Source organism: Cnephaeus nilssonii, assembly GCF_951640355.1.
Source record: "Cnephaeus nilssonii genome assembly, chromosome: 21".
In the NCBI taxonomy this organism is placed as follows: domain Eukaryota; kingdom Metazoa; phylum Chordata; class Mammalia; order Chiroptera; family Vespertilionidae; genus Cnephaeus; species Cnephaeus nilssonii.
Window position 1 is genome coordinate 14,171,127 of NC_137092.1, and position 27,133 is coordinate 14,198,259.

The 27,133-nt window shown below is 46.2% G+C and overlaps 3 protein-coding genes and 1 long non-coding RNA gene across 4 annotated transcripts in view; 3 read left to right on the forward strand and 1 right to left on the reverse strand.

The window, feature by feature from the left end:
* OTUD7B (OTU deubiquitinase 7B) overlaps positions 1-6,135 on the forward strand; it is a 50,265-nt gene extending 44,130 nt beyond the window's left edge. Inside the window, exons 8-12 of the mRNA XM_079761775.1 lie at positions 804-1,006; positions 1,307-1,456; positions 1,996-2,110; positions 3,069-3,153; positions 4,142-6,135. Of these exons, the coding sequence (XP_079617901.1) occupies positions 804-1,006; positions 1,307-1,456; positions 1,996-2,110; positions 3,069-3,153; positions 4,142-5,350 (1,762 nt within the window). The 3' untranslated portion in view covers positions 5,351-6,135. The remainder of the gene's footprint in view (positions 1-803; positions 1,007-1,306; positions 1,457-1,995; positions 2,111-3,068; positions 3,154-4,141) is intronic.
* A 2,198-nt stretch (positions 6,136-8,333) lies between these two features.
* Positions 8,334-17,941, reverse strand: LOC307093572. Its single transcript, XR_013812986.1, has 2 exons — positions 17,862-17,941; positions 8,334-11,373 (listed from the first exon to the last, which is right to left on the reverse strand). It is a non-coding gene; the product is annotated as an uncharacterized lncRNA (long non-coding RNA).
* Positions 11,366-21,349, forward strand: MTMR11 (myotubularin related protein 11). The gene is given in 18 exon segments (XM_079761766.1): positions 11,366-12,143; positions 12,490-12,580; positions 13,016-13,137; positions 13,683-13,743; positions 13,913-14,055; positions 14,529-14,607; positions 14,725-14,860; positions 15,106-15,193; positions 15,341-15,429; positions 15,511-15,635; positions 16,298-16,364; positions 16,597-16,667; positions 17,409-17,575; positions 17,872-18,045; positions 18,788-18,970; positions 19,421-19,714; positions 20,066-20,197; positions 20,199-21,349. Coding segments are annotated over 18 exon segments (2,148 nt in total). The 5' UTR covers positions 11,366-12,077; the 3' UTR covers positions 20,259-21,349.
* A 63-nt stretch (positions 21,350-21,412) lies between these two features.
* Positions 21,413-26,278, forward strand: SF3B4 (splicing factor 3b subunit 4). The gene is made up of 6 exons (XM_079761364.1): positions 21,413-21,541; positions 21,988-22,116; positions 22,403-22,945; positions 23,260-23,466; positions 25,312-25,485; positions 25,664-26,278. The coding sequence occupies exons 1-6, from the start codon at positions 21,508-21,510 to the stop codon at positions 25,849-25,851; spliced, it is 1,275 nt and encodes a 424-aa protein (XP_079617490.1). The 5' UTR covers positions 21,413-21,507; the 3' UTR covers positions 25,852-26,278.
* The last annotated feature ends 855 nt before the right edge of the window (positions 26,279-27,133 follow it).

Sequence of the window (27,133 nt, forward strand, 5' to 3'; positions counted from 1 at the left end):
TTAAATACACTGACAGCAGAGTGGATGATGAAGCGGAGGGAGGGAGACTAGAGGCAGTTGTAGTAATCCAAGAAAGAGAGCCATGGGTATGAACAAGAGTAGTGGATTGTAGCCCAGCTGGTGTGGCTCAGTTGGTTGAGTGTCATCCCATGCACCAAAAGGTCACTGGTTTAATTCCTGGTCAGGGCACATGCCCGTGGAGGCAGCTGATTGATGTTTCTCGTGGATGTTTCTACCTCTCTCTTTAAAAATCAATAAAAACATATTTTTTACAAAAAGAGTAGTGGATTGCAGATAAGCCAGAGGAGATAGATGCAAGAGACACTTAAGAGATGGAATTGGCCAAGCCAGGTGATTAATTGGAGGTGAGAGATAAAGAACAGTAAAAATTTTACAGATTTCTGACTAGGCTACTAGGTATATAATGAGGCTGTTCTCCAAGCAAGGGAACATAGGAGGAGTTTTTGTTTTTGTTGGACAGTGTGATGTGTGGATGGTTGTGGTGGGTAGAGTCAGCAGGATGAGGCTACAGTTGTGTATTTAGCTACTTTATAAAGAGAATTGAGGAAGGTTGTTGAACAAAACAAGTATTAATAGAGGAATTCCCTTCAGATTCCTAACACTACTTTAACCATACAACCATAAAGCCTTCAAATCTCTTTTCTTGGATTTCCCCATCTGTAAAATGGAAGTAGAAACAGCCATTGTAGCATAAAATAATCACCTGTGTCCATGGCAGTCTTAGGATTAGAAAACCAGGAAAGGACATTCCTCTTTTTCCTTTTTGCAGAACTGGTCTTCAGGAGTCTCTTGTTTTGTTTTCTTCCCTCTCCCTTCCTCTTAACCCCTTCCACTCTTTCCCCACCCTGCAACTCTAGGGTGGAGAGTTCAGAGGAGCCTGTATATGAGAGTCTAGAAGAATTCCATGTCTTTGTCCTTGCCCATGTGCTTAGGAGGCCCATAGTCGTCGTGGCAGACACCATGCTGAGGGACTCTGGGGGAGAAGGTGAGTCACTCAATCCTCACTGCACCCTAAGCACCCACTGTTTGCAGAGTTTTGGTCTAAGCACTGGGAGGAGTGTGGGAAAGGGGATATATAGACCTTTGGGGGAAAAACAAGGTGTAAATTAGAACAATGCAAAGGTCTCAAAAGATTCAAGTTGGGATTAATTGATGAGGCTTCTTGGGAAAGAATTATTAAGCAGGGGTTGGAATGAAAGGGGGACTCAATTGGCAGAGAGAGGAAGAGGGATTGCCCACTGGGCAAGAACATAGCCTTAATAATAATCTTTATGGTTTCCTGCAGCATTTGCCCCTATTCCCTTTGGGGGAATCTATCTGCCCCTGGAGGTCCCCACCAGCCAGTGTCACCGCTCCCCTCTGGTGCTCGCCTATGATCAGGCTCACTTTTCTGCACTTGTGTCCATGGAGCAGAAGGAGAATGGCAAGGAACAAGGTGCTGAATGCAGTGTCTGTGTGTCTGGTGCTTTTTGATCTGCTTTATTTTCATTGGAAAAACCGAAATGAGCGCATGTTGAGACTATTCTACCAAGCTGTAAGATATACCAAGGTTTTAAAATTAAACAACAAAGGTTTGGGGGAAAACACAGTAGTTTATATTTCCTGCTCCCTGAAATAAAGGGTTTATATGTTAAGGCCATAGGACCTTCCAAATGATGCTTTGCTTTATTTGTCTGAGTGACTTTCAATTCCATGAATCCACATTAACTAGCAAAAACATCATGAATGTTAGTTGACTGACAGGTGGGGAATCATGGGGATTAATGGCCTAAATTGTGTGCTGGGTATTAAGGGAAAACCAGCCTTTTAGTTTTAAATGCCAGGGTAATTCACATGTAAGAAATAAGAAGTGACTACAGTTATCATACCGCCTGTAGTATAATTCAGCCTCCTTTTCAGTGAAGTCGGTCTGTGTTCAGTAGCTTTCCTCTCTCCTTGGAGAGACTCCTTGATGACATGTTTTTCCCCCTCCAGCTGTGATCCCACTTATAGATTCAGAGCATAAGCTGCTGCCCTTGCACTTTGCTGTGGACCCTGGAAAGAGCTGGGAGTGGGGCAAAGATGACAATGACAATGTCCGATTGGCCAGGTGAGACATGCCTATCCTTTTCATCTACTTTGTAGCTGGGAGCTCTTCCACATATAGCATCTGTCTCTTGGGGACTTTTTCTCAGCAGAGGCAAGACAGTCACACCCTAGTTCCATATTTTTGGGACGGACAGGTGAAAGACAGGTTGAGCACCAGGACTTTTGCAGCATGGAACTGCTTTTTCTCCCTGTGAAAGATGGGAATCCTGGACTTGTTCTTTCCTTACATATGAAGAGTGTTCTTGCACTAATACCTCCCAGAATCCCCAAAGCAGTGATCAGAAAATCAAGTTATGCAATTCACAGTTCTCCCAGACCAAGTGAGAGGGGTTTTAAATAGGTGACCAAAATAATTTTCTCTGGATTTTTGCCTCTCTGGAATTTAAACAGCAAGAAAAATACGTTCTTCCCCACTGCTTGCTCTGCCTCCCATAAGCTGGTTAGCCTTCCTCCTGCTTCCCACCACAGCTTCCTGTGAAGAGTGTATGAATGTAAAAGCTCCTCCCTTACCACTTACCCAGCTCTTCCTTCTTTGGGCTCCTAAAACTGAGACCCAAACGAGAGGGTTTGATTAAAAAACCCAGTGTTTGTGGCTTTTTAACCAAGTTCTCCCCTAACTTTCAAAAGTTCCTTCTAAATATTTACAACGATAACAATGGCTACTGTTTAATAAGAATTTCCTGTTTTCTAGACACTGTGCTGTGTCCTTTTAAATGCCATCTTAATCTTCATAACAACCTTACAGGATATATTACTATCTATTCCCATTATCGACCCCATCTGAGTTTTAGAGAAGTTGATGTGACTTGCTTGAGGTCATCAATCTTAGTAATTGGTGGAACTATCATTCAAACCCAACCCTGAGTCCCAAGCCATGTGGCCCTCACCCAACTTATCACACTGCTTTGCATTTTATAGGTTACAGAACATTTCTAATTCCTTTTTTCTCCCTTTCACAGTGTAATCCTGTCCCTGGAGGTCAAATTGCATCTGCTGCATAGCTACATGAACGTGAAGTGGATCCCAGTGTCCTCTGATGCACAGGTGAGGACATCTCCACTGGACCCTTGTAGATCCTCATTTTCAGTGACAGGGAGAATAAGATCTGGTGGTGTTCTCTTTCTGAATCTCTTCTGAGTGATGGCTTATGATTCCAAATTAGGAATAACTGGAAAATGTCAAATAAGTTCCCAAAGATACTTTTTTCTGTCTTTCTACCTGTTAGTGCCTCCCATTTTCCACATCTCCTCTCCAACCAAGCTCTGATTTTGATACTAAAACATATTCTTCAAGAAAAGTTTTCTAGACTTTTTGGTGAACTTGAGATTATCACTACTTTATCCTAAGCTATCTATACATAGATCTCTGCATTGGCACCAGAAGAGACAGAACAGCTTAAAGAGCTCCTGATCCAGTAGGTTCTGAGGATGTCATCAGTATCCATAGAACATGATCACAGGAGCAAGGGCAAATTGATGGACTCTAGTGTTGAATGTCTAAAAGTTGAGAGGCTTCAGAATGGTTGCAGTTGGTTGGTTGCAGTTAGACAAGACTTTCTTGAGTCTAATTTTGGGAAGAATTTAGCATAGAGAAATTTAGAATCAAATAAAGAATGCTCCAGTATCTATAGAATATTCTGTCCTTACCCAGAGGCCATGTATTGTAGTTATTCATTGCTCTAGAAGAGTTGCAGGCTTCATTATTACAGAAGGAAGTTATTGCAGGTGGTGACATTAAAGTTAGATATTAGATACATCTATCCCTTGTCTATGGGAGAGTGACTGGAGCTGGGGAAGGACATTGCCCTCCTGGGTGACCCTTCCCCATCATGACAGCAGCCCTTCTCTAAAACTGGGCAGTCACTCTTAAGGATGGTTCATAGGGGTGTTACCACCCTTTTTCACTTGGCTAATTCCTATAGCAATGGCTACTGGGAGCTCCATGAGCCATATGGATAAACTAGGGATCCCCAGGGACCTCCCCCAACTCAGACCAATGAGATAACTGACAATCCTGTTTTTCTCTCTTGCAGGCTCCCCTGGCCCAGCCTGAGTCCCCCACTGCCTCAGCGGGAGATGAGCCCCGGTCCACTCCTGAGTCTGGGGAATCAGACAAGGAGTCAGTTGGCAGCAGTTCCACCAGCAATGAGGGCAGCAAGCGGAAAGAAAAATCAAAACGAGATCGGGAGAAGGACAAGAAGAGGGCAGATTCTGTGGCTAACAAACTGGGCAGCTTTGGCAAAACCTTGGGAAGCAAGCTCAAGAAGAACATGGGAGGCCTGATGCACAGCAAGGGTTCTAAGCCTGGAGGGATGGGAACAGGGTCAGGAGTGAGCAGTGGCACCGAGACACTGGAGAAGAAGAAGAAAAACTCACTGAAGAGCTGGAAGGGTGGCAAAGAGGAGGCAGCTGGGGATGGGCCTGTGTCTGAGAAGCCTACATCTGAGTCTGTGGGTAACGGAGGGAGCAAGTATAGCCAGGAGGTGATGCAAAGCCTGAGTATCATGAGGACTGCAATGCAAGGGGAGGGGAAGTTTATTTTTGTTGGAACCCTCAAGATGGGTCACCGTCACCAATATCAGGAGGAGATGATCCAGCGCTACCTTTCTGATGCTGAGGAGAGATTCCTGGCAGAGCAGAAGCAGAAGGAGTCAGAGAGGAAGATCATGAATGGAGGAGTAGGGAGTGGGCCTCCTCCAGCCAAAAAGCCAGAGCCAGATGGTGGGGAGGAGCTGCTGACTGCCCCCCAAACAGAGTCCAAGGCAATGGCATTTTCTACTGGCTACCCTGGGGGCTTTACAATCCCTCGGCCTTCTGGGGGTGGAGTTCACTGCCAGGAACCCCGGAGGCAGTTGGCAGGGGGTCCGTGTGGGGGTGGCCTACCACCATATGCCACCTTCCCTAGACAATGCCCTCCTGGGCGACCCTACCCCCATCAGGACAGCAGCCTTTCTCTGGAGCCGGGCGGTCACTCCCAAGATGGAGTTCATAGGGGTACATTGTTACCACCCCACTTCCGCGTGGCTGATTCCTATAGCAACGGCTACCAAGAGCCCCCTGAGCCAGATGGATGGGCTGGAGGGCCCAGGGGGCTTCCCACAACCCAGACCAAATGCAAACAACCGAACTGCAGCTTCTATGGACACCCTGAGACAAACAACTTCTGCTCCTGCTGTTATAGGGAAGAACTGAGGAGGAAGGAACGGGAACCGGGTGGGGAGCTGCTCGTACACAGGTTCTGAATGAGGGGACCTTGGAGGGCAAGGGGGTAAACCAAGAAAGTTAAGCTCAACTAATTGGCTCATCAAGACCCAGCCCCATGTTGATGGGGCACATGCAGTAATGTTTGTGGGAGCCTGGCGAGAAACTTTGAAGTGTGTGTGTGCTGGAGAGTTGCCAGGCTGGCAAGAGCAGGTCAGGGCTGACGGTGCCTCATGGGCTGTACTAGTCCTTTGCAGATCTTGACTTGATGGGACTGAGGAGGTACAAAGGAGAAAGATGGTGATTCTGTCTCATAACCCCCTGGGTCCATGAAAGCAGTAGGGGCAGGTTTGGTATGTGAGGATGGGGAGATGGTTAGCCATCTGGGAAAGGAGAAGGCAAAGGTGGTTCTCAGTCAATAAAAGGAAAAAAAAACCAGACCAAAGTTCTTTTAGGTTGAAAAAAAAGGGCATGGTGGTGGAGTTGGGAGTGTAGAGAGAAACTGGGAAATAAAGACAAATTGGCCATTGATTTGAATTAAGATAGAAACTAGGGTTGGATAAATTCTTCCTCCTGAAGAATCTGGAAAGACAGGGCAGTAATGTGTGCTCATGGATGCCTATTAGGAGGGAGGCCGTTTAAGTGGGTTTGTTGAGATGTGGAAGGGACAAACTTAAAAGGGGAAGCCTTTTCCTCTTAAGTTTTATTTCCTTCTAAACACCATCTGTCATCTGTTCTAGTTTGAGAGGAGGTTGTTGATTACCCCCTATCTTTTCCTCATCCTTTTTGAGGGCTGAACTCAGCTAAATTAAGAAGGTTGTGATTTTTTTAAAAAAAGACTTTAATTTTACTCTTAAAAAAAGTTCCCTCTGGGGAAGGGAAGAGAGTGATGAGAAGAGCAGCTGTGTGTGTTGAATTTTCTCCAGGTGAACTGGTACAGAGGTGATCTTTTTTTAACTACTTAGCAATAACCACATATTGGAGTTTGAGTGTGCCTTGGGAGGGGTGGGAGAAGGATAAACCTTTGGCCAGACTGTTTCAAACAAAACCAAAAACCTAAATAGAGCACTACCATCCTCTGCTGCTGCATTTCTGTAGAAAGCAACTTATTTTTTTGACTTTTTTTTTTTTTTAAGGAAAAGAAACAAAAGACCCCAGCAAGCAAAAACATTTTTAAAAATAATTTTTTTCCTATTTAAGTGATTCTTTCTCCTTTCCTCTCTGTTTTTGGAGAATGAACTTAACATCCTGGCTTCTTTTGTTAAGCCATAGCTGACCTTAATCTGTGGTTAGTTTATTAAAATAATAAAATACTTTGTAAGAAGAGATATTTTTTATATTAGGACTGATGTTGAAACATGGGGTAGAGGCTGGAGCAATTTATAAAAAGTTAGAGAAATCTATTTTAGTGAACTGTAACCACAGATCACAGATTACTCCCAATGAGATGATCTGTCTTTGGAGTTCCTCCTTTCCCTGACCCTACCCTTTTCCCCAGGGGTGGGAGTGGGCCTGTGGACACAGTGCGGGGGAGCTCCTTTGCATTTTGCACAAAGCACAAGTCTGGACAGCCTATGCTCTGGCCAGCACCATTTTTAAGAGCTTTAAACCAGAGGACCTATCCTAGGCCAATTTTCCTTTAACTTTTCTTTTTCTGGGAAAACTTCAACTATGCAATTGTATACACTCCTGGGTTCATACTAAGAAGGGGAATAAGTGTACTTAAGTGTCCAGGTGTTAACTGGGGCTATTTTTCTGTATTTGGATTTCTCTTTGGAAGTATGTACTCATAACCCACCCCATGGAATGTAATCCCCACATTTGATCTGAGGCAAACACAGCCTGGGTGTGTGTAGGGGCGGGGGGAGGGGGGGACTCGTGTTTGCCATATGTTGCTTCTGCCCAATCAGGAAGGTTGTCTTACTTTGTTACCCCTTGGTAACAAAGCCAAGACTCCTCTTTATTGGAACTGCTCACATTTTAGAAAGGTTCCTTCCTCAAACTTGAAAGTCACTTATTTTCCAAATCTGATACTGTTGATTTCACCATTTCCTATGGCTATGAATTCTTAAGCTTTTATTTGAAAATAGACTGGTTTTAAGGAAGCAATGAAGTCAAAGGAGTTAGGTTCCAAAGGAGGGTATGTATGTATTCAGGGCAGGGCTGGGACTAGTAAGAGACAAGCACTCCTCTCAGGTACAAAACGGAAGAGGGTACCGAAAAACTCAATAATCAAGATAATGTTTTAATGCAATATTTTTAAAAATCAATGCAAAAAAATCCATAATGAACAAAATGTCAAAATCGTATTAAAGACCAGATTCAACAGGACTGGGATTAGATAAAGGGGAGTAAAGCTGAAATGAGCAAGTATAGGGTTGAATCCTATCTTTATTTAAAACTGATAATTTGTTCATTGTGGTGGTGGTGTTTTTTTACATTAGTTTTGATTTTCAAAAAATAACTGCATTAAAATAGTGTCTTGGTTACTGGGTTTGGGGGCACCACTTAAATTTTGTGCCCCAAATGAGTGCCTTGCTCACCTCGCCCTGTTTCTGGGGTTAGAACAACACTAGTGAGACTACCACCTCATGGGCTTCCATCCCCTAACATGCACCTGAACAACAGGTGGCTCAAACTCACACCTTGAATTTGCACAACTCACTTAGCTTTCTCATAGGCGTCCATCTATATCATAGGATTCTGGCCTGGACCAATAGGAGTGGAAATAGACCAGAGGTTTCCCTAGATAATAAAGCCAGGAAAGTTTTGATTCTCCACTGGACTGCTGTGTTTGGATTTGTTCTGTTATTAGTTCTAGGTAATACTTTTTGTTTTTAAAAACAGAGGACAAATGAACAAAAATGGAAACCTTATGTCGTTTGTTTTTCTTTTGATTTATAAATTAACCAATACCAATTTCTTCTGACTTCTTTTCAATAAAAAAGATGGAAATTCGGGTGGGGTGGGGAGTGGCCTAGGGGTGAGTTTGGTAAAATAGGGCTTTATGTAGGCCTTACAGCGTTTTTGTTGTTAATCCTCACCTGAGTATATTTTTTCTGTTGATTTTTATTTTTAAAAAATATATTTTTATTGGTTTCAGAGTGGAAGGGAGAGGGAGAGGGAGATAGAAACATCAATGATGAGAAAGAATCATTGATCAGCTGCCTCCTGCATGCCCCCTACTGGGGATCAAGCCCGAAACCCAGGCATGTGCCCTTGACTGGAATCGAACCCGGGATCCTTCAGTCCACAGGCCGATGCTCTATCCACTGAGCCAAACCAGCTGGGCTGTTCCATTGATTTTTAGAGACAGTGGAAATATCGATGTTGGAGAGACACATCAATCGGTTGCCTCCTGCTGCAGGATCGTACCTGCAACCCAGGTACATGCCCTTGACCCGGGAATCAGGAATCGAACCCGAGACCCTTCCGAGAGCAGGCCAACGCTCTAACCAATGAGAAACACCGGCCAGGGCAGCCCTATAGTTTTTTATTAAGAAATATTTTTCTTAATTTGGGTAGGTAATTATTTATTGAGGCATTAAATAAACCTCTCCGTTCTAAGGATGAGGGAGCCTGAATCAATGGATGTTTTTCTATAGGGATGAGTAGGGTTTGTTTTGCTTTATTTGAGGGAATTGTGTGGGGTGGGGGAGTGAAGGAATAATGCCTAGGAAATGAATTTGGGTTGGTTTATGGTATTTTGGGAAGATGAGGGGGTGGAAGAGGCAAGCCCATGCAATTACTGTACTGGGAGAAGGGAAGAGAGTGGTACATGATGTGCACTCAAACTGAGCAAAAATTCCTTACTTAAGGAGAGGTCTGTGGGTGAAGGGGGTAAGCAGACCCCCATAACCCTAGCTGAGGGATGATGTCTCTCAGTCTTAAATAAGTGCACTTAGTTCCTTTAATTCAGGGTGTTGGGGTACCTATTGAAGTTTTTTATTGGAAAGGGGAGATTTTCCCCTTTTGATTTAAGATAGTGCTACCCCTCCACCCTAATACACTCCAGCCCTGATGGAACAAGTATATTATAAGATAAGCTTCCAAAATCTCAATCTATGCTGGTTTTATTGAGGATTATAAGATTTAACCAATAGTTTTCCTCACATACTGGATTCTATCAAAATGAAGATTATATATAAAAATATATATAAATTTTAAGAAATTCAATCTCATTCTGGAGTGGGGATGGTGTTAAACAGTGCTGTACAGGCCTGGAGGCAAGTACCCTCCCTCTTGCAGTTTCTTCTCAGGCAAAACTAAAGCTCACAGACCAATAAAACAAAAATTAGCAATGACTTTGTATTGTATATTTGGGAGGGGATACTGAGCCAAAAAGAATGGGGCTGGTTCTGAATGACTAGCTTTTACCGTTCTTATTCCTTTCTAAACAGCCATGTGTCCAAGGTTCCAGTCACGTTTTTTTTCTTTCCCAATAAAGAAGCTTCAGAAATGATTGTCCCTGAGTTACTTGGACACCTTGGACTCTGTCCTCTTTCTCCAAGAGTCAGTGCCCCAGACACATAGCCACAGCTGAGAAGACAGAATTAGAAGCCCCTTCCTGGCCTGGAATCATCTGCACCCTAGATTTTTCTAGTCTCCCTTCCCCTCCAGGCCCTTTAACTGTAGATTCAGTGAGTCATACAAGCATTCTGTCTCACTTTGTAGATACCCAGTCTACAAATCACAGGGTGTTTTGCCCCATGTACTTAAGTTGAACAAAATATTTATTATGAAGTCTTCCGTGTAGACACACTCCATGGCACCTCACTCCACCTGGTGAGTAAGGGGCTTTAGAAGAGAGGGAAGCTGGCTAATAGCAGGACTGACTGAAGTGGGGGTGGGGAGGACTATGGCCTCTTTCTGTGTTTATAACTAGATCTGTGACTCATCCTATGAGTCACTCAGCTCCTCCTTCAGCTGCCCCTCCTGGCAGCCTTCACTCATAGCACAAACCTACAACCAGATCAGGATTCTGAACAAGGAAAAATCTGATACAGTTCCACCCTTCCTTTCGTCCACTGAGCCTCCACTGGGAGTGTGTGGGGTGGTGAGAGGTGGTTCTGCTGTTAATTACCCCTCATCTGCTGCCCTCACTGCATTCCTGGTTCGGGACTAATCCAAGTCACCCTCCCCCAACTTTTCCCCAATCTCCCGATGTTTTTCTCTGTATTCCTCTGCTGTTCCTTACCTCAAAGTATTAAAGAATAGAATGAGGCTCTTGAATGAAGGGTGGTGGGAGAAGGAAAGTGGATATTTTAAAATTGTGGTACACACCTCTTATTGCAACAGACCTTGGGAAGTATTTTCTTCCCCAGAGATTGAAGCCCATGGTGGGGGTGGGTGGGGATGCTTAGTAGCTTTTAGGACCTTGAGAATCAGGTATCCCTCTTTGTTCCAGATTGACGCCCTGTCTCACAATATGTATTTTCACTATTTCCATAGTTGCAGCCAGACAGGGAACTTGTAAAGCTGAGGCCGGAAGGGTGTGTGTGCTGGGGGTTGGAGAGAATAAAGTGACACTGGGCCCCCACCTACGGATTGCTGCCTCTGTACAGACTCAAAATCAATAAAACAGCAGCTCATTAACTCTTACTTTGTATTTTATTTCCTGTCTTTTTCATATCTAACTATTCATACCCTAGTCCCCCTCACCTGCAGTTCCTTTACTTCCTTCCAGTGCCCTTCCCCTACCTTTGCTTCTTGGGTTGCAAGGGGGTAGGGAGGATTGTTGAACTGAACAGAGGTTTCCAGCCCTCAGCTTTCAGAATCCTGAACATGAATTATTAATTTGGAGATCTGGTGTCTGGACTGGAGGGAGGGGTCATGTACCTGAGGTGGGCTCCAGTTTCTAATTGGTTGGGGTGGTGTGTGTGTGCGGGTATGTGTGCATGTGTGTGTTTGATGGATTAAGTTGGTGAGATCTTTTCCTTGGGTCTCCCACCTCCACCCCAGAACTTGCACATAAACATACCTGTACTTGTGTCTGCATCCTGGAGAGATTTCAATTTCTCGCCTTTTCCACTGCACTGTGCATACGAGGTATGTTTCATGCTCTCTGGAGAAGGATGGACAAAAACACTAATTCATCCCCATCCCTAATTCTTGGGTCTCCCCAGGCAAAACTACTCTGAGGTCCAATTTCCATTTACTTCTCAACCCCTTTTGGTAGTTCTGTCTGGAGAGGCTGTAAGAAGGCCTTAACCAGTTTTGTGTTCCTCCCACTTCCTCCACCCCCGCCCCTTTTAAGATATAAAAAAACAGCTTCCCAGGGAAGCCGTCACTCAGTCTAGAGAAGTGGCCCAAATTGTTCCAGTCTAATATTCGGTATTACTGCTCTCCTCAAACAATCTTCAATTCTCATGAACAAGAAGTGAATAGGAGTTGGGAGTAAGGGTAAAGAAGGGAATCTGGGTACTTTTCCCCAGTTCCCCATGGATTCCTCACCCTTCCCAGGCTCCTCCAATTCCTCTCCACTTTCCCAAAATTGTGTGTATGCTCCTTTAAGGGGCTGGGCATCTCTCCCGCCCTCTCCTGAGTCGACTGAAGTTTCCGAGGAGCCTCCTCTAGCTGGACACAGCTTTCAAAGACCCCAAATCGTGCTCCATGCACCTCAAACGTTCCTTTGCCCTGACTGTTCCCTTGCCCGGATCCCATCCCTGACTTCCTCTCAGCTACAAGATCCAGCCTCTTCCCAAGGGGCTTGAGCATCCTTGAAGTTTCCCACCTTTAACTGCTCCGTCCCCGGATGGAGCCGGAGAAATGTGGTGGGGGGGCCGGGGCCAGAGTTTCAACATCGCCCCCCAGAAGGAAGAGCCAGAGATGGGGGTAAGGAGAGGAAAGTTGGGCTTGGGGGGAGGGGTTGGTCGGTCAGAGGGTGTGAGTAGGGAGGATTTTGGAAATAAAAGAAAAGGATCTAGAGCAGGAGGAGGGTGTGTCTCATATTCTCTGGCTGATGGAGCTTGGCCTGTCTTTTTCAGTCTCAAGTTCATCGTCTCATTATCCATTAACCAGCCCCTCCCTTCACTGTCTGCCAGCCCAGGTCCTGAGCTCCCCACAGCCACTGATCTCAGTTTCCCCCGAGTCTGAGTGTAGGCCTCTAAACGTGGCTGCTGAGTTAATCCAAGACCCCAGGGTTGGAGAGGCCTGGGGAATAACGCTACACCCTTCACAGCTCTCTGGACCACAGTCTGTCCAGGGGAGTGGGATGCCAGAGCCCAGGAGTCCTCAACTTGGCAGTTGCCTGGCCTCTGGATGCCTCCCAGGTAATAATGTCCTTTCAGTACTTCTGATCTTCAGAAACGACTTCAAATTTCATCCTACTCAAATCTTGCTTCATACCTTCACTAAAGGTACCTTCATATTCCTTTCCTGGCTCAAAGTGCTGCTTCTGCCTGAGGCTTGTTCTCTTCTCTGAACAGAACTGTCTGGGAGCTTGGACCTTGATGACCCCTCCGTTTTCTTGACCCTGCTACCCCTTTTCTCATTTATTTATTCAATAAATATTTAAGTGCCTACTATGTGCCAGGCACTGTTCTAGACTCCAGAGTAAAAGATTACAAATTCTCTCCTCATAACCTTTCATTCTTAGGAGTTAGAGGAGGATCTTAATCTTTCCTCTTTAGATCCTCCTGTCTCAGAGGAGTGGTTGTACACATGTGGGCAACACTGGAATGGTCATAACGTGGCTTCTCCTGTAGGGGAGCAGATCCTAGCATGGGCCCCAGGGGTGCGGAAGGGGCTGGAACCTGAATTGCCTGGAACCCTGATCTGCACCAACTTGAGGGTCACCTTCCAGCCCTGTGGATGGCAGCGGCGTCAGGTGAGATGGTTAGGCCAATGGAAATGACAGCTAGCGGGAATAGGTAGTGGAGTCTAGAAGGATTTAGACAAACATTACACGAAGTATGAGAGCTATTTCTTTTTTGGAATTTATTTTCTTTTTTGTTAATCCTCATTTGAAGATATTTTTTCCACTGATTTTTAGAGAAAGTGGAAGGGAGGGAGGGGAAAGAGATTGAGGGAAAGGGGAGCGGGGATAGAGGTAGAGAAAGAGAGAGAGGGAGACAGACAAACAGACTGACACAGTCAGACATCGATTGGTTGTCTCTACATGCGCCCTGACCAGGGTGGGGATTGAACCTGCAACCCAGGTATGTGCCTTGACTGGGAATCGAACCCTGAGTCCCTTTAGTGTGTGCGTTAGTGTTCTAACTACTAAGCAACACCAGCTAGAGAGAGATTCTTAAAGGCTCTCTTTGGAAGGCATCAGGGATAACCAATGGGATCTCTTCTAGAAAGGTGAGGGGCTACCGAGATAGGATGTGAGATTTCAGATGTCTTTAGCATGTCATGTGCTTCCTCTAGGAGACTCCCCTAAGCAGTGATTATGATTTTGCCCTGGTCAACATTGGGCAATTAGAGGCTGGTAAGTGTGAGTGGGCTGGTAAAGGGGCTCACTGGGGGTGTTGGCTACCCTACTCAATCCTTCCTCTATTCTTAGAGGACAGCCAGGGATGCAGTGGGATGGGCATGAAGAGTTCCTCCTAGAGGGACCCTGATCCATGGCTACACTGCTCTCTAATTCTTGACTTCAGTGAGTAGCCTGTCTCGAGTTCAACTCCACCGTCCAGGGTCCCTGCTTAAATTTATCCCTGAGGAGATCCTGATTCACGGCCGAGACTTCCGGCTGCTCAGAGTTGGTTTTGAGGCTGGAGGACTAGAGCCTCAGGCCTTTCAGGTAAGAGGCTCCCAACCTAAAAACCCCTCCTTCCCTGAGAACCTTGGGATCCTTTCCCTGGCAATTCCCAGTACTCCCTTATTTCCCAGGACCCCTTTCATCATTCGCTCTGCCTCTTTCCTCAAGGAGTGGCTAAAAGGCTGGGATAAATGATAGTATAATGAGAATACTGGGCCTGAATTCTAGCCTGCCTCTGCCAATTATCAGGAGTATGAATGACTGTGGGCAAGTGTCTTTCTTTGAAAAACAGGAAGGGTTGGAGGAGAATATTCCTAATTCCTTCCAGAATTACCGTTCTGTGATTCTGTGATTCTAGGTATTTTCTTGACCCCAGTCCCCATGACCTGTAGAAGCTCCCTTCGTTAGGGATTGTGTTCATTGTTCTCTGTTGGTGGCAAAGACAGTGAAGCAACACACCCCATTTCCTTTTCACTTCAGTCTGAGCCAAAAAGATGATGTACTTTCCTCCACAGGTGACCATGGCCATTGTCCAAGCCAGAGCTCAGAGCAGTCAAACCCAACATTACTCAGCGATAACTCTGAGCAAGGCTGGTGAGTGAGGGTTCTTTGGGATAAGGAAGAGATAGAGTCTGAAAAATGAGAGGCTGGTTGAAGACAAAAAGCTGAGAAGCTGTCTTCTTTCTCCTCTGTGCCTCACTCCTGCCCTAGGCCAGAGTTCTGGCTCCAGAAAATCACCTATTCCCCTCTTGGAGACATCAGAAGACTGGGAGACTGAGAGGAAAAAGCAGGGGGCCAAAGGCTGGCGGGTTAGTCTTGTCAATGAGAGATTCGACGTAGCCACCAGGTGATCCCCCAGTCCACCCCAACTGCTGTAGCCTTCCTTATCGTCCCACAGTTCTCTGACTCTTAAGCTATGCTTCCCACACACTCCAGCTTCCTAGGACAGCCACAAAGCTATCCCCCTTACCGCCAAGATCTCTAAATCTGAGATCACTTGGAATGATCACCTCTTAAGCACCTTACTTGTAAACACGGGTTTGCGTTATGAGGTCACTGAGCCAAGATGTGACATAACTCTCAATTTCACAGCCTCCCCCGTTACTTCTGGGTCCCTAACCGAACTCTGGACAGTGAGGTCAGGAGAGCATTTGGCCACTTTCATCAGGGCCGTGGACCGGTCAGTGTGAGGGGTGGGGATTAGAGGGTTATGGGAGGTCAGGGGTCATTGTGAAGGGAGGGGATCCCTGTGACGTCAGTGTGGGGGCAAGGGTAGGGTGGGGCTAAGAGTTTCTCCCACAGTGATTCTCCTCTCACCCATTTGAAGCGCCTGTCCTGGCATCACCCTGGGGGTAGTGATCTTCTCCGCTGTGGAGGTTTCTACACAGCCAGTGACCCTAACAAGGAGGATATCAGGTGAGGGAAGTCTTATGAGAATTAAAGGTTAGGTGTTCAGAGCAGACTCCTTCCCTTACTTTCTGACTCTCTCTCCTCCAGAGCAGTGGAGTCTATGCTCCAGGCTGGGCATTCTGACGTTGTCCTGGTCGACACTATGGATGAGCTGCCTAGTCTTGCAGATGTCCAACTTGCCCATTTGAGGCTGAGGGCCCTCTGTCTGCCTGGTAAGAATAACCTTTAACCCCTTATCCCACTTGTAGGTCTGCTGACCCTAACCTGGCTTTCCATTTGCCTGATATAGATGAGCAACCAACCCTTCAGCCCAATGAGCCTTAGTTTTCTACTCAACTCTCCCATCACCCACATACTAATTTCCTGCCTTCCAGACCCCAATGTATACTTTTTGTTAACAGCTTTATTGAGATACTAGAGGGCTGATGCACAAAAATTCGTGCAAGAGTAGGCCTTCCTTCCCCTGGCTGCCAGCACCAGCTTCCCTCCTCCGGCCGCCCGTAGGCACCTGGGACCCGGGCTGGCTTCCCTTGGGCCCCGGCTTGGTCAGGAAGGATGTCCAGAATGACGTCTGGAAGACATCCGATCTAATTAGCATATTACCCTTTTATTACTATAGATAATCTACATAGCATAAAAATCATCCTTCACCCATAAGTATACAATTCAATGAATTTACAATTTTGTACAAACATTACCACAATTTAACTTTTGAAATCTCATGGCCATTTATATAGTTACTTTTCATTCCTATCCCCAGTCCAAGGCAACCACTACCCAACTTATTTTTAACCCTTCAGACTATAGACCCTGAATCCTGAATCCCGAGTTCTTCTGATCTCTTTGCCCTTCTGACCCCTCTACTATCCATCAGATTCATCTGTAGCTGAGGATAAATGGATCTCAGCCCTGGAAGGAACACGATGGTTGGACTATGTCAGGTACTCCCTCTTTTTCTAAAAATGACTTATAATTCAACCCTCCCCAAACTTCTGTTAACTTGGATTCCTAAGTGGCCTTCCATTAATTTTTCGCTTTGGTTTCCCAAGATGGCTGTTATTTCATGCTCCTTAGAAGGAGAAGGCAGGATTTTGGAGTTGGCCTCTATTCTATCCCATGACCCCTCACTCCTCTTTTCCAGGCTTATTCTTCCCTCCTCTTCCTCACCTCCAGGTCTTGCCTTCGAAAGGCCAGTGACATCTCAGTCTTAGTGACATCTAGAGTTCGCTCTGTAGTACTTCAAGGTGAGTTTCTTGGGTCAACTCACTTCATTACTTGAGTTTTTCCTTTATCCACCTAACTGGATTGGGCTCAAGGAGTGAAATCTATAAGGCAGGGGTGGGGAATCCTTTTTTTCTGCCAAGGGCCATTTGGATATTTATAACATCATTCTCAGGCCATACAAAATTATCAACTTAAAAATTAGCCTGCTATATTTGTTCAAACATTTAATTAACTCACCCCTGGTGCCTTGGCAGGGCCAGGCCAAGTGATTTCATGGACCTTATATGGCCCACAGGCCAGACATTCCCCACCCGTTATAAAGCTTGTCCCCTTCTAGTGCTAGCATCCTCTTCTCCCTTTACTAGGAACTACCCATGAGCTCTAACTCATCCTTTAGTGCTACCTCTGCCTTCCCACCACAGCTTGTGGTCCCTAACAGGATTCTCTGCCCTCTGTTCCTATTCTTCCAATATGGACAGGGATTGGGGTTGGGATGGGAAGGACAATGTGGAAGCTGACTTGAGGTTTATAATGCTGCCCCCTACATGTGAGGCTGGGTATTTCTATCCAGGTGGAGTCTATGAAGTGAATCATTCAAGGTCTTTGTTTTTTCTTTATTTCTATGTGCCCTCTCAATTCTACCTACCCAAAACTTTCCCCCTCGGTGCTTCTCACTTCTTGCCATGTTTTCTTTTCTCATTCTCTTCTGCCCTAGTTTCTTGGCCCCTCCTTCTTTATCCCTTCTCCCTCTTTATCACCAGAGCGCGGTGATCGTGATTTCAATGGCCTCCTCTCTTCACTGGTCCAGCTGCTTTCAGCCCCTGAAGCCCGAACACTGCTTGGCTTCCAATCACTAGTGCAGCGAGAGTGGGTGGCGGCTGGACATCCCTTCCTGACCCGACTTGGGGTAACTGGGGTCAGTGAAAAGGTGAGAACATTTTGCGAGGGTATTGGGATGGGGGCCAGTATTACTTAAAAAGAGGATCAGAAAATTATATAGTATAATCCATTGGATGTGAATAAGGTCTGAAGGGTCATGAGGTTAGGCTGAGTTTGAAGGGAGAACCCAGATGAGTGAGGGACCACACTCCCTATTATGCTCAACTCAGGTTTCCATTTCCTGATCTCCATAGTAGCCCCTGTTCCCTGTGTCCCTCTCATTTGTCATCTTCCCCTTTTAGCTTCATATAGTCCATTCCATCCTCTTAATTTACCTTTTTTCAGGCCCCAGTGTTTCTCCTCTTCCTTGATTGCGTCTGGCAGCTCCTCCAGCAGTTTCCAGCTGAGTTTGAATTCTCCGAGTTTTTCCTTCTTGCTCTTCATGACAGTGTCAGGGTTCCTGACACACTTACATTCTTGAGAGACAATCCCTGGGAGCGTGGAAAGCAGAGTAGACAGGTCAGTGACTTCCATTTTTCACTTGTCTTCCACATTCCCCCACCCCCCATTGAGAAGTACTTCCCGAAGTTTAGTCTTGATTATGAAAAGTGAGGTCTATGGGTGAGAAAGGGGGAGGTTGGTGCTCTCTCTCAGGACTGGACTTTCACCTTACATATGATTCCTGGAGTAAGAGATGAGCATTTCACAATTTCTCTCTAGACCTGTGAGAAGGGTTATATATATATACATACACATACACACACACACACACACACACACACACACTAGAGGCCCGGTGCACCTGTGAGAAGGGTTATATATATATACATACACATACGCATACACACACACACACACACACACACTAGAGGCCCGGTGCACGGATTCGTGCACCAGCGGGGTCTCTCGGCCTGGCCTGTGGGGATCAGGCCAAAACCGCCAGTCCGACATCCCCCGAGGGGTCCCGGATTGCACGAGGGCGCAGGCCAGGCCAAGGGACCCCACTGGAGCACGAATCCATGCACAGGGCCTCTAGTATGCATGTAAGATCTTTGGTTAATCTCTTCCCGCCCTAACCCCCCTCCCCTTCCCTCTGAGATTCATCAGTCTGTTCCATGTTTCCATGCCTATGCGTTGAGTGTCTGCCCCCTGGTTGTCAGTGTGTGTCATAGCTACCAGTCGAAAGGTCGGTCACTTAGGCTTTTATATCTATAGATTTTTTTCTTTGTTTAACCATCTTTTTTTGTTTTCCTCTGTACAGTTCAACTCCTATACGCAAGTCTATACCCCAGGGTACTCCCACCCCCCAGATGGGAACTCTATTAACTCACAGCTCTCTGTCTGGGACTGGGATTTACGCTACAGCAATGAACAGATACTACAATTCCATAATCCTGGCTATGACCCGGAACACTGCCAAGATTCCTGGCTCCCTAGACAGCAGGTGATGTGTCTGAACTCCCTAAAATCCCTTGACTTTCTCACAGGCTCATCCCACTAGATGGGGGGAGAGGGGGGAGGGGGGGAGTGGGAAGATACAGTGTGTAAGTTCCCCAGGGAAAGCTACCCTACTCCTCTTCTACAACTGTCACTTATTGTTCCTGACTGTCCCCAGGAAGACAGAAATCCTAGAATAGCAGTGGGCATCCTTTTGGTCCTCCTCATCTTCTGTCTCACACATACATTTTACAAGTTTCCCTAAAATCAACTTTAATCAGTCCTGAGGCCTATTTTGAAACCTAATGAAGAGGAAAAATAGAGTTCTCAGTGGGAGGCTTGTAGTTCCACCACCAGCGCAGTGAGTAGCAGCTGGACATTCCTTCCTGACCCAATTTGGGAAAACTGGGTTCATCTGGTTTCTAGGTCACCAGTTGATTTTTCCTTTCCCCTTTAGCCAAGCTTCATGGTTCCTGGACCTCCTAGTTCTGTGTGGCTCTTCTCTAGAGGGGCTTTGACTGCCCTGAATCAGCTCTGTCCTTGGCGGGACAGTCCTTCCCTGCTGACAGTCTCTTCACGTTGGCTCCCTCGACCTGCTATCTCTTCGGAAAGTCTAGCTGATCAAGAGTGGGGGCTCCCCTCACATTGGGGAGCTTGCCCTTTACCCGCAGGGCTGCTGCTGCCTGGGTATTTGGGACCCCAGATCAGGCTCTGGAGACGCTGCTACCTAAGGGGAAGGCCTGAGGTCCAGGTGAGAAGAGAAGACAGGGATTGGGAGTGGGAGAAGGGTTTGACTGCTGAACCAGATGTTCTAGGAGAAACAAGATGTTTTAGGAGAAACCAGATGTTTCCAGGAGCTGGAAAAGCAAGAGGCTGGGGAAATTGGGAAGTGAAGAACCATTCATGTTGGTATCAAAGTGGATAGGTTTGGGAGTATGGGTGGGTGGGGAAAACTGCTTGTGGCTCAGATCAAGTGGAACCTAGGGCATAGTTGGAGGGGGAAAGAGAATTAAAGATGCCAGAAGTAGTGGACAGATTTCAGAAGCAGAGAGCTAGAGCTGCAATAATACTGTCCCTCTACTTCTCTTCACTCCCTTCCCAGATGGGCCTCTCAGCTCCCACCATCACTGGCCTCCAGGATGAGCTATCCCGTCTTCAGGAGCTATTAAAGAAATGGACTCCACGAATATCTCCTGAGGATCACTCCAAGAAAAGAGATCCAAATCCCATTCTCTCCCAATCCTGTTGAAATTGCTGGCTTTCTTATGGGCAGGGCACAAGGTGGTCTGGGGTGAGAGAGGGTTCTGTCTAATCCTTTCCATTTTTCTCATCTGGTCTTGCTGCCTCAGCTTTCACATTCCAGCCCTCAAACAAGATCCCTGACTTGATTTTCCATTGCAGATGGGTGGTGCTACCTACAACTCTTGCTCTGTCCTATTTAGTTCCTCAAGATTGTATATAGTGTCTTGTGACCTGAACAATTAAGAAACAAAAACAATTCAAAATACGATCACCTGTTTTTTTTTCAGGGAAATTCCATCCCTTTTGGCTATCCAACTGTTAATTTTGAGTTCAGACCTCATTCTCACCTCCTTTTGCCGCTTCTTTAATTCCAATTTCTACTTCTTCCCTTAGAGCTTCCTATGGGCATGGAGTGGATATGGGAGCCACCCTGTCTCTTCCAATTGTATATTTTTGTAGTGAATTTCTATTTAAGGGGTTCATTAAAGCACAGTATTTATACTTGTTGCTGGCATTGTTTCTTGTGTCTGAATAAAGGATCCTAGGTGAGTGGGGTAGGTGTAGGGTGGGTGTGACCCAAGGGAGAATGGCACTCACCAAGTTATTGATAAGGAAATAAGGATGGGTCAGGTGAGGCTCTGCAAACTTCACATAAAATTTGGAACGTTTTCTTTTCCGCGCCTCCCATTTAGGAACAGGTGGTGCAAAAGCATACCAAGAAGTGGCTGGTGGGGCCAGGAATGTTCTGGAAGTCGAAGCCTCTGGGCTTCAATGTCCACCACCCCTCAGCTTTGGTCCCACTGCATCTGTAAGCCTCAGGTCCCCCGGAACCCCTAAGAAATAACCGCGAGGCGAGCGGAGACGTCACTTCAGCGCGACCCTCTGCAATTCCTCCCTTGAAGGAGGCAAAAACACTAACTCAAGTCCCTGGGTGAGGGAGTTGCTCGGCACACCCTTCTCTGGGGAACAAAATATACGAAAAGCAAAGTTTTGTTCCTTTAGTTTTCAAATTTACATTTTGGAAACCGTGTGACCCTGCAGCGCCTCACTCAGCCTCGAGAGGGTCTGGGCGTTTCCGTTCTGCCTCCCTCGCCCGTAGCGCTCGCGGCCACCTCAGCGCAAGCGGACTCCCCACGCCGCACCTGGTAACGGCGGCTCCTAAGATGGCCGCGGCCGCTTCCGGCCCCTCCCACCGCCGCGGCCCGCCCACCCCCCTACGTCTGCCTTCGCCCCGGAAGTGGAAGTAGTGACTGACGTCGGAGGGCGGAGTCGCTGCCTGGAGACGGCGGGAGCTCTTTCGCCATGGCGGCCGGGCCGATCTCCGAGCGGAACCAGGGTGATTGGAGGGGACGAGCCAGGAATGGGCTCGGGGGGTTGGGAGGCCCCACTATGGCCACCAGTGTTAGCGTCGGGGCGGGAGACTGGGCTTCCCCGGGGGGCGCGAGGCCGGCCCGGTGCCTGCTGGGGGCGGGGAGGCCGGGTTCAGGCTAAGGCCTGTAGGTGTGATGCTTTCTGTGTCCCATCTTCTGCCTTCCCACTGATAAAAAAAAAGTAAAGGGTATTTACAGCAGACCTCTAAGTTCGACTTAAGAAGGATCTGTAGTTCCTGTAGAAAGGGAGGTGTATGAGCTTAATCTAACGGGTCTTTTGTAGTTGTTTTCTTTTTGCTCCTCTACCCCGTCTCCACCCCCAATTACCCCGCTTGGTTTTCACCTTCATGTTCCTGTCATCTCCTTTCCTGTCGATTCATCCCTGCCCTAACCTCCTTCTCCCGTCGTCCAGATGCCACTGTGTACGTGGGGGGCCTGGACGAGAAGGTGAGCGAACCGCTGCTGTGGGAGCTGTTTCTCCAGGCCGGGCCCGTGGTTAACACCCACATGCCAAAGGATAGAGTCACTGGTCAGCACCAAGGTGAGTGCGTGGGGTTATTGTGTGGTGAGTGTGTGGCAAGAGGGGTTATTTATGTGCTGAGGGGACAGACTGCGCTTTGAGACTCCCAGCAGTATTCACGACTTGTTTTGGAATAAGCAACCTAAACATTTCTGTCTCTCAAGTCTGTGCACAGTTTGTTTCTGGGACCGTTCTCAATTGAAGTGAGGTTATTATTTCTTATTTCTGCTGCTTTCAAAGGTGGATGAGTTGTACCCCAGTTTGCACCACGTTGCTTAAGTTAACCTCCTCTCTTCCACTTCTCCAGGCTATGGCTTTGTGGAATTCTTGAGTGAGGAAGATGCTGACTATGCCATTAAGATCATGAACATGATCAAACTCTATGGGAAGCCAATCCGGGTGAACAAAGCATCAGCTCACAACAAAAACCTGGATGTGGGGGCCAACATTTTCATCGGGAACCTGGACCCGGAGATTGATGAGAAGTTGCTTTATGATACTTTCAGCGCCTTTGGGGTCATTTTACAAACCCCCAAGATTATGCGGGACCCTGACACAGGCAACTCCAAAGGTTATGCCTTTATTAATTTTGCTTCGTTTGATGCTTCGGATGCAGCAATTGAAGCCATGAATGGGCAGTACCTCTGTAACCGCCCTATCACTGTGTCCTATGCCTTCAAGAAGGACTCCAAGGGTGAACGTCATGGCTCAGCAGCCGAACGACTTCTGGCAGCCCAGAACCCACTCTCCCAGGCTGATCGCCCTCATCAGCTGTTTGCAGATGCGCCACCTCCACCCTCTGCCCCCAATCCTGTAGTGTCATCATTGGGATCTGGGCTTCCTCCACCAGGTAAAGCTTTTGATTCAAAACATGTTTGTTTTGGGTTTGGTGGGTAGGGCAGGAAGAAGGAAAAAGAATAATAAAGGAGGACATTGAATCTTGGGTGATGAGAGGAGGATTGAAGTGTGATGGTGTCGATGGGGAGAAAAGTTGCTGTTTCTCCAGGAAGTTGAAGTTGTTTGGTATCGGCTAACATTGCTTTTTTTAGAGAGCTGGGAGGAGGAGAAAAGAGCTCATCCTACGTGGAGAGGCCACGCTGGAACAGGCTCGCTAAAGACATTCTCTCCTGACTATCATTAATTCTTCTTCCATTTCCTCTATAGGCATGCCTCCTCCTGGCTCCTTCCCACCCCCAGTGCCGCCTCCTGGAGCCCTTCCACCTGGGATACCCCCAGCCATGCCCCCACCACCCATGCCTCCTGGGGCTGGAGGACATGGGCCCCCTTCAGCAGGAACCCCGGGGGCTGGACATCCTGGACATGGACACTCACATCCTCACCCATTTCCGCCGGGTGGGATGCCCCATCCAGGTAGGTGTTTGCTGGGAAAGGGAGGGATGAGCTTGAAAGAGGATCTCTATCACCACTTATGGTGCTGCCCTTTTTCCTTTCACAATAATAGTTCCAGAGCTGAACGTTCAGACGTTATTCTATAAGAAGAAACACAAAATACTCTGTTTACTTTAACAACTACCACCCTGTCTCCATTTAAGTTTTTCTAAAGGGTATAACTATACTTGCTGTTTGTTTCCTTAACTTATACTTCCTCTGATTTTTACCCCAAAGCAGTGACCTAATTGCCAAATCTAGGGGACACTTCTACTCCTTATCTAGTTTGATCTTTGTTCTTACTCAGAACTAGCCATGCCTTTTTAAAAAAATATTTATTGAATTTATTGGAGCATTGGTTAATAAAATTATATAGGTTTCAAGTGTACAATTCTGTAATGCATCCCCTCACCATTTATTTCCCTTTACCCATTTCTACCTCCCTTCACCCCCCTTTCCTTCTGGTAATCACCATACTGTTTGTGTCTATGAGCTGTCCATGTCTTTTTATTTGAAAATCTTTTGGTTTCTCTGGATCTTTATCTTTCTGTCTCCTCAAGCTCAGCCACTTTAGTAGACTCTTTTTTTCTCTGTTTGTACCTGTGTAGTTTCGTTACCAATGCCTCCTGGATCTGTATCTCTGATTCGTGATTATTAACATTCTATACACTTAATCCTGCTGCTGAATGGACAGCTCCACTTTTCTGCCCTCCCCTTTAACCCTATTCTTCCTCTAGTATTCTTTGTTTTCAGGTGCTTAATTCAGAAATCTTGGAGCTATGTTTGACCATTCTATCTGTGGCATCTGCCCTGACCACCAGTGCCTGATTTCAGGCTCTTATACCCTTACTAGGGTCCCCATGCACAAAATTGGTGCAAGAGTAGGCCTTCGCAGCCCCGGCTGCCTCGTGGCCCCGCCCCCCACCCACTGCTCCTTCAGGAAGGTCCTTCTGCGGTCTCATTAGCATATTAGCTCTTTATTATATAGGATTCTTTCTTTTTTTACTTTTGTTAATCCTCACTCAAGAGTATTTTTTTCCATTGATTTTTAGAGAGTGTGGAAGGGAGAGAGGAGGGAGAAGGAAAGAGAGAGAAACATTGATTGGTTCGTGTGCTGACAATCTAATTACTGACCCACACTGGTCAGGGCATCGTACCCTCATTATTTCACATCTAATTTATCGTATTTTACTTCCTCTCACTTTGACTCCAATTTTCTCTACCTTTGATAGTTTCACAGAGTTATTTTTCTAAAACACATGTTTGTACATCCTTATAAAAATTATTCTGTTGTTTCCTTTTATCTACAGAGAAATTCCAGACTCATTGCCATAGCATTCTAGGCTTTTCTTGATCTGGCCCACGGTAAACGAAATTACTGGTTCTCCTGGAACTTTGTTGCTTAACACACCTATGATTCTAATCTTTTCTGCCTTCGATGTTCTATTCCTACTCTGTCCATCTGAAAAATTCTTATTCATCCTTTAAAAATAGGTCTTTGCTCAGATAGTATCTCTGCGACCTTTCCAAATTCTATCAATAGACTAATTTAGCGGTCATAAGGTCCGAAAGGTTGGTGACAGCTGGACTAATTCACTCCATTTGTCAAGTACTTCTGCAGTACTATTACAGTGCCTAAATCATGGAAAGAGCAAGTGAAGTGGGGGAGGAATTGCTTGGGTAGTTGGTTGGTTTGTTCTGTTGGAATGTGTTCAAGGACAGGGGCACTTTTTAATCAGCCTTATTTTCCATACTCTTCCTGATGTCACTCCATTTTATCTGCCCTTTCTCTTGTGTGTGTGTGTGTGTGTGTGTGTGTTCTCATAGGCATGTCTCAGATGCAGCTGGCCCACCATGGCCCTCATGGCTTAGGACACCCCCATGCTGGGCCCCCAGGATCTGGGGGGCAGCCCCCACCACGACCACCACCTGGCATGCCTCATCCCGGACCTCCTCCAATGGGCATGCCTCCCCGAGGGCCTCCGTTTGGATCTCCCATGGGTGAGTAGACTCTAGCCACCTCCTTCCTCCTCCTCATACATCATATTCTTGTGGCTTCCTTTGTCACACCCCTTTCCCCCTGCTCTTTCTTCTCCTTGTCCATTCTCTCCCTACATTCTCCCAGCATCAACTATCTCCTATTTCTTGCTTTTACTAACTTTTCTTTCTCTTCTTACAGGTCACCCAGGTCCTATGCCTCCCCATGGTATGCGTGGACCTCCTCCACTGATGCCCCCTCATGGATATACTGGCCCTCCACGACCCCCACCCTATGGCTACCAAAGGGGGCCCCTCCCTCCACCCAGACCCACTCCCCGGCCTCCAGTTCCCCCTCGAGGCCCACTTCGAGGCCCCCTTCCTCAGTAATTTCTCATTCTCTTTCCTCTTGTTTTATCTTCCCAATATCTTTTCAATTCCTTGGACCAATCAGAGTTGCTGTAGTTTCCTGGGGTTAAGGCCTTGATCCCATTTTTTTTTTTTTTTAAAGAATTTTTTACTGATTTTTAGAGGGGAAGGGAGAGGAATAGAGGGAGAGAAACATTGATGTGCGAGCAAAACATTCATTGGCTGCCTCCTGCATGCCCCCTACTGGGGATCAAGCCTGCAACTCGGGCATGTGCCCTGACCCAAAATATAGCAACCTTTCTGTGCAGGAGTCGATGCCCAACCAACTGAGCCACACAGGCCAGGGTCCATAGGCCTTTTTTTAAAGTGTAATTTTTTTAAACAGTATGTTGGTCCTAAGTGTTTTGCAGATGTACAGAGAAAATAAAGCTAAATTCCTTGTTTATTCCTTGTGGTGTTTTCCTTGACAAAGTAACTTTTTTGTAAGAAGAGGTGTCTGTTTATTGGGAGAAAAATGATAATGTAGGAGTGAGGGTGTTTATTCCACATTTAAAGACTTATTTTGTAATGTGCTGCTGTAATTGTTGGACCACTGTGCACTATGGCAATTGTTTCCTTATGTCAAGCTTATACAGTTAGTTTATAGGATGGAGACTCAGTATCGATGGCATAGGGTTATTAAGTGAGAACAAAAAAGTAAAGTTACTGGAGATATGCTGGCAAACTATGAAGTAGCATGCACAAAGTGATTCATCATAGTACTATTTGTAATAATTAGATTGGAAATAACTCCTATCCATCAGTAAGGAACTGATTGAATAAACTGGTAAATTCACACAATAGAGTACTGAGCCCAGTAGAAAGTATTCAGAACGGAAGATGCTACATACTGTTGTGAAAAGATCTCCAGGATATAGAGTGAAGATAGTAACACACAGAACAATGTATAGTGTGCCACTTTACCCATCTTAGGGGTGGTACATAATGAATACATTTGTTTATATTTTTAAAATGTAAGGATAAACCAAAAACTAGTGGAAGTTGATACAACTAGCAGACGGGAGGAGAGATGGAGGAAAGCTAGATTTCTCTAAACATATCTACGTTAATGTGGTTTTCTTTGGAACCATATACTGCAAAACAAAGTTGGACTTAACTGCAAAACAAAGTTGGAATTGGGACATAGGAACTCAGTAAATCTTCACTGACTTCTTTATCACCAGACATCCTGGATAAGGGATTTGTGTCTTCCTATTTTGTCTCAGTCTTTCCAAATCTGATTTACATCACATTTGAATCTACT

Coding starts and splice junctions, on each gene's coding strand:
- SF3B4 (XM_079761364.1), top strand. CDS start 21,508: ATGGCGGCCGGGCCGATCTCCGAGCGGAACCAGG. Junction 22,117..22,402: donor AGTCACTGGTCAGCACCAAG/GTGAGTGCGTGG, acceptor CCACTTCTCCAG/GCTATGGCTTTGTGGAATTC. Junction 23,467..25,311: donor GGGTGGGATGCCCCATCCAG/GTAGGTGTTTGC, acceptor GTGTTCTCATAG/GCATGTCTCAGATGCAGCTG.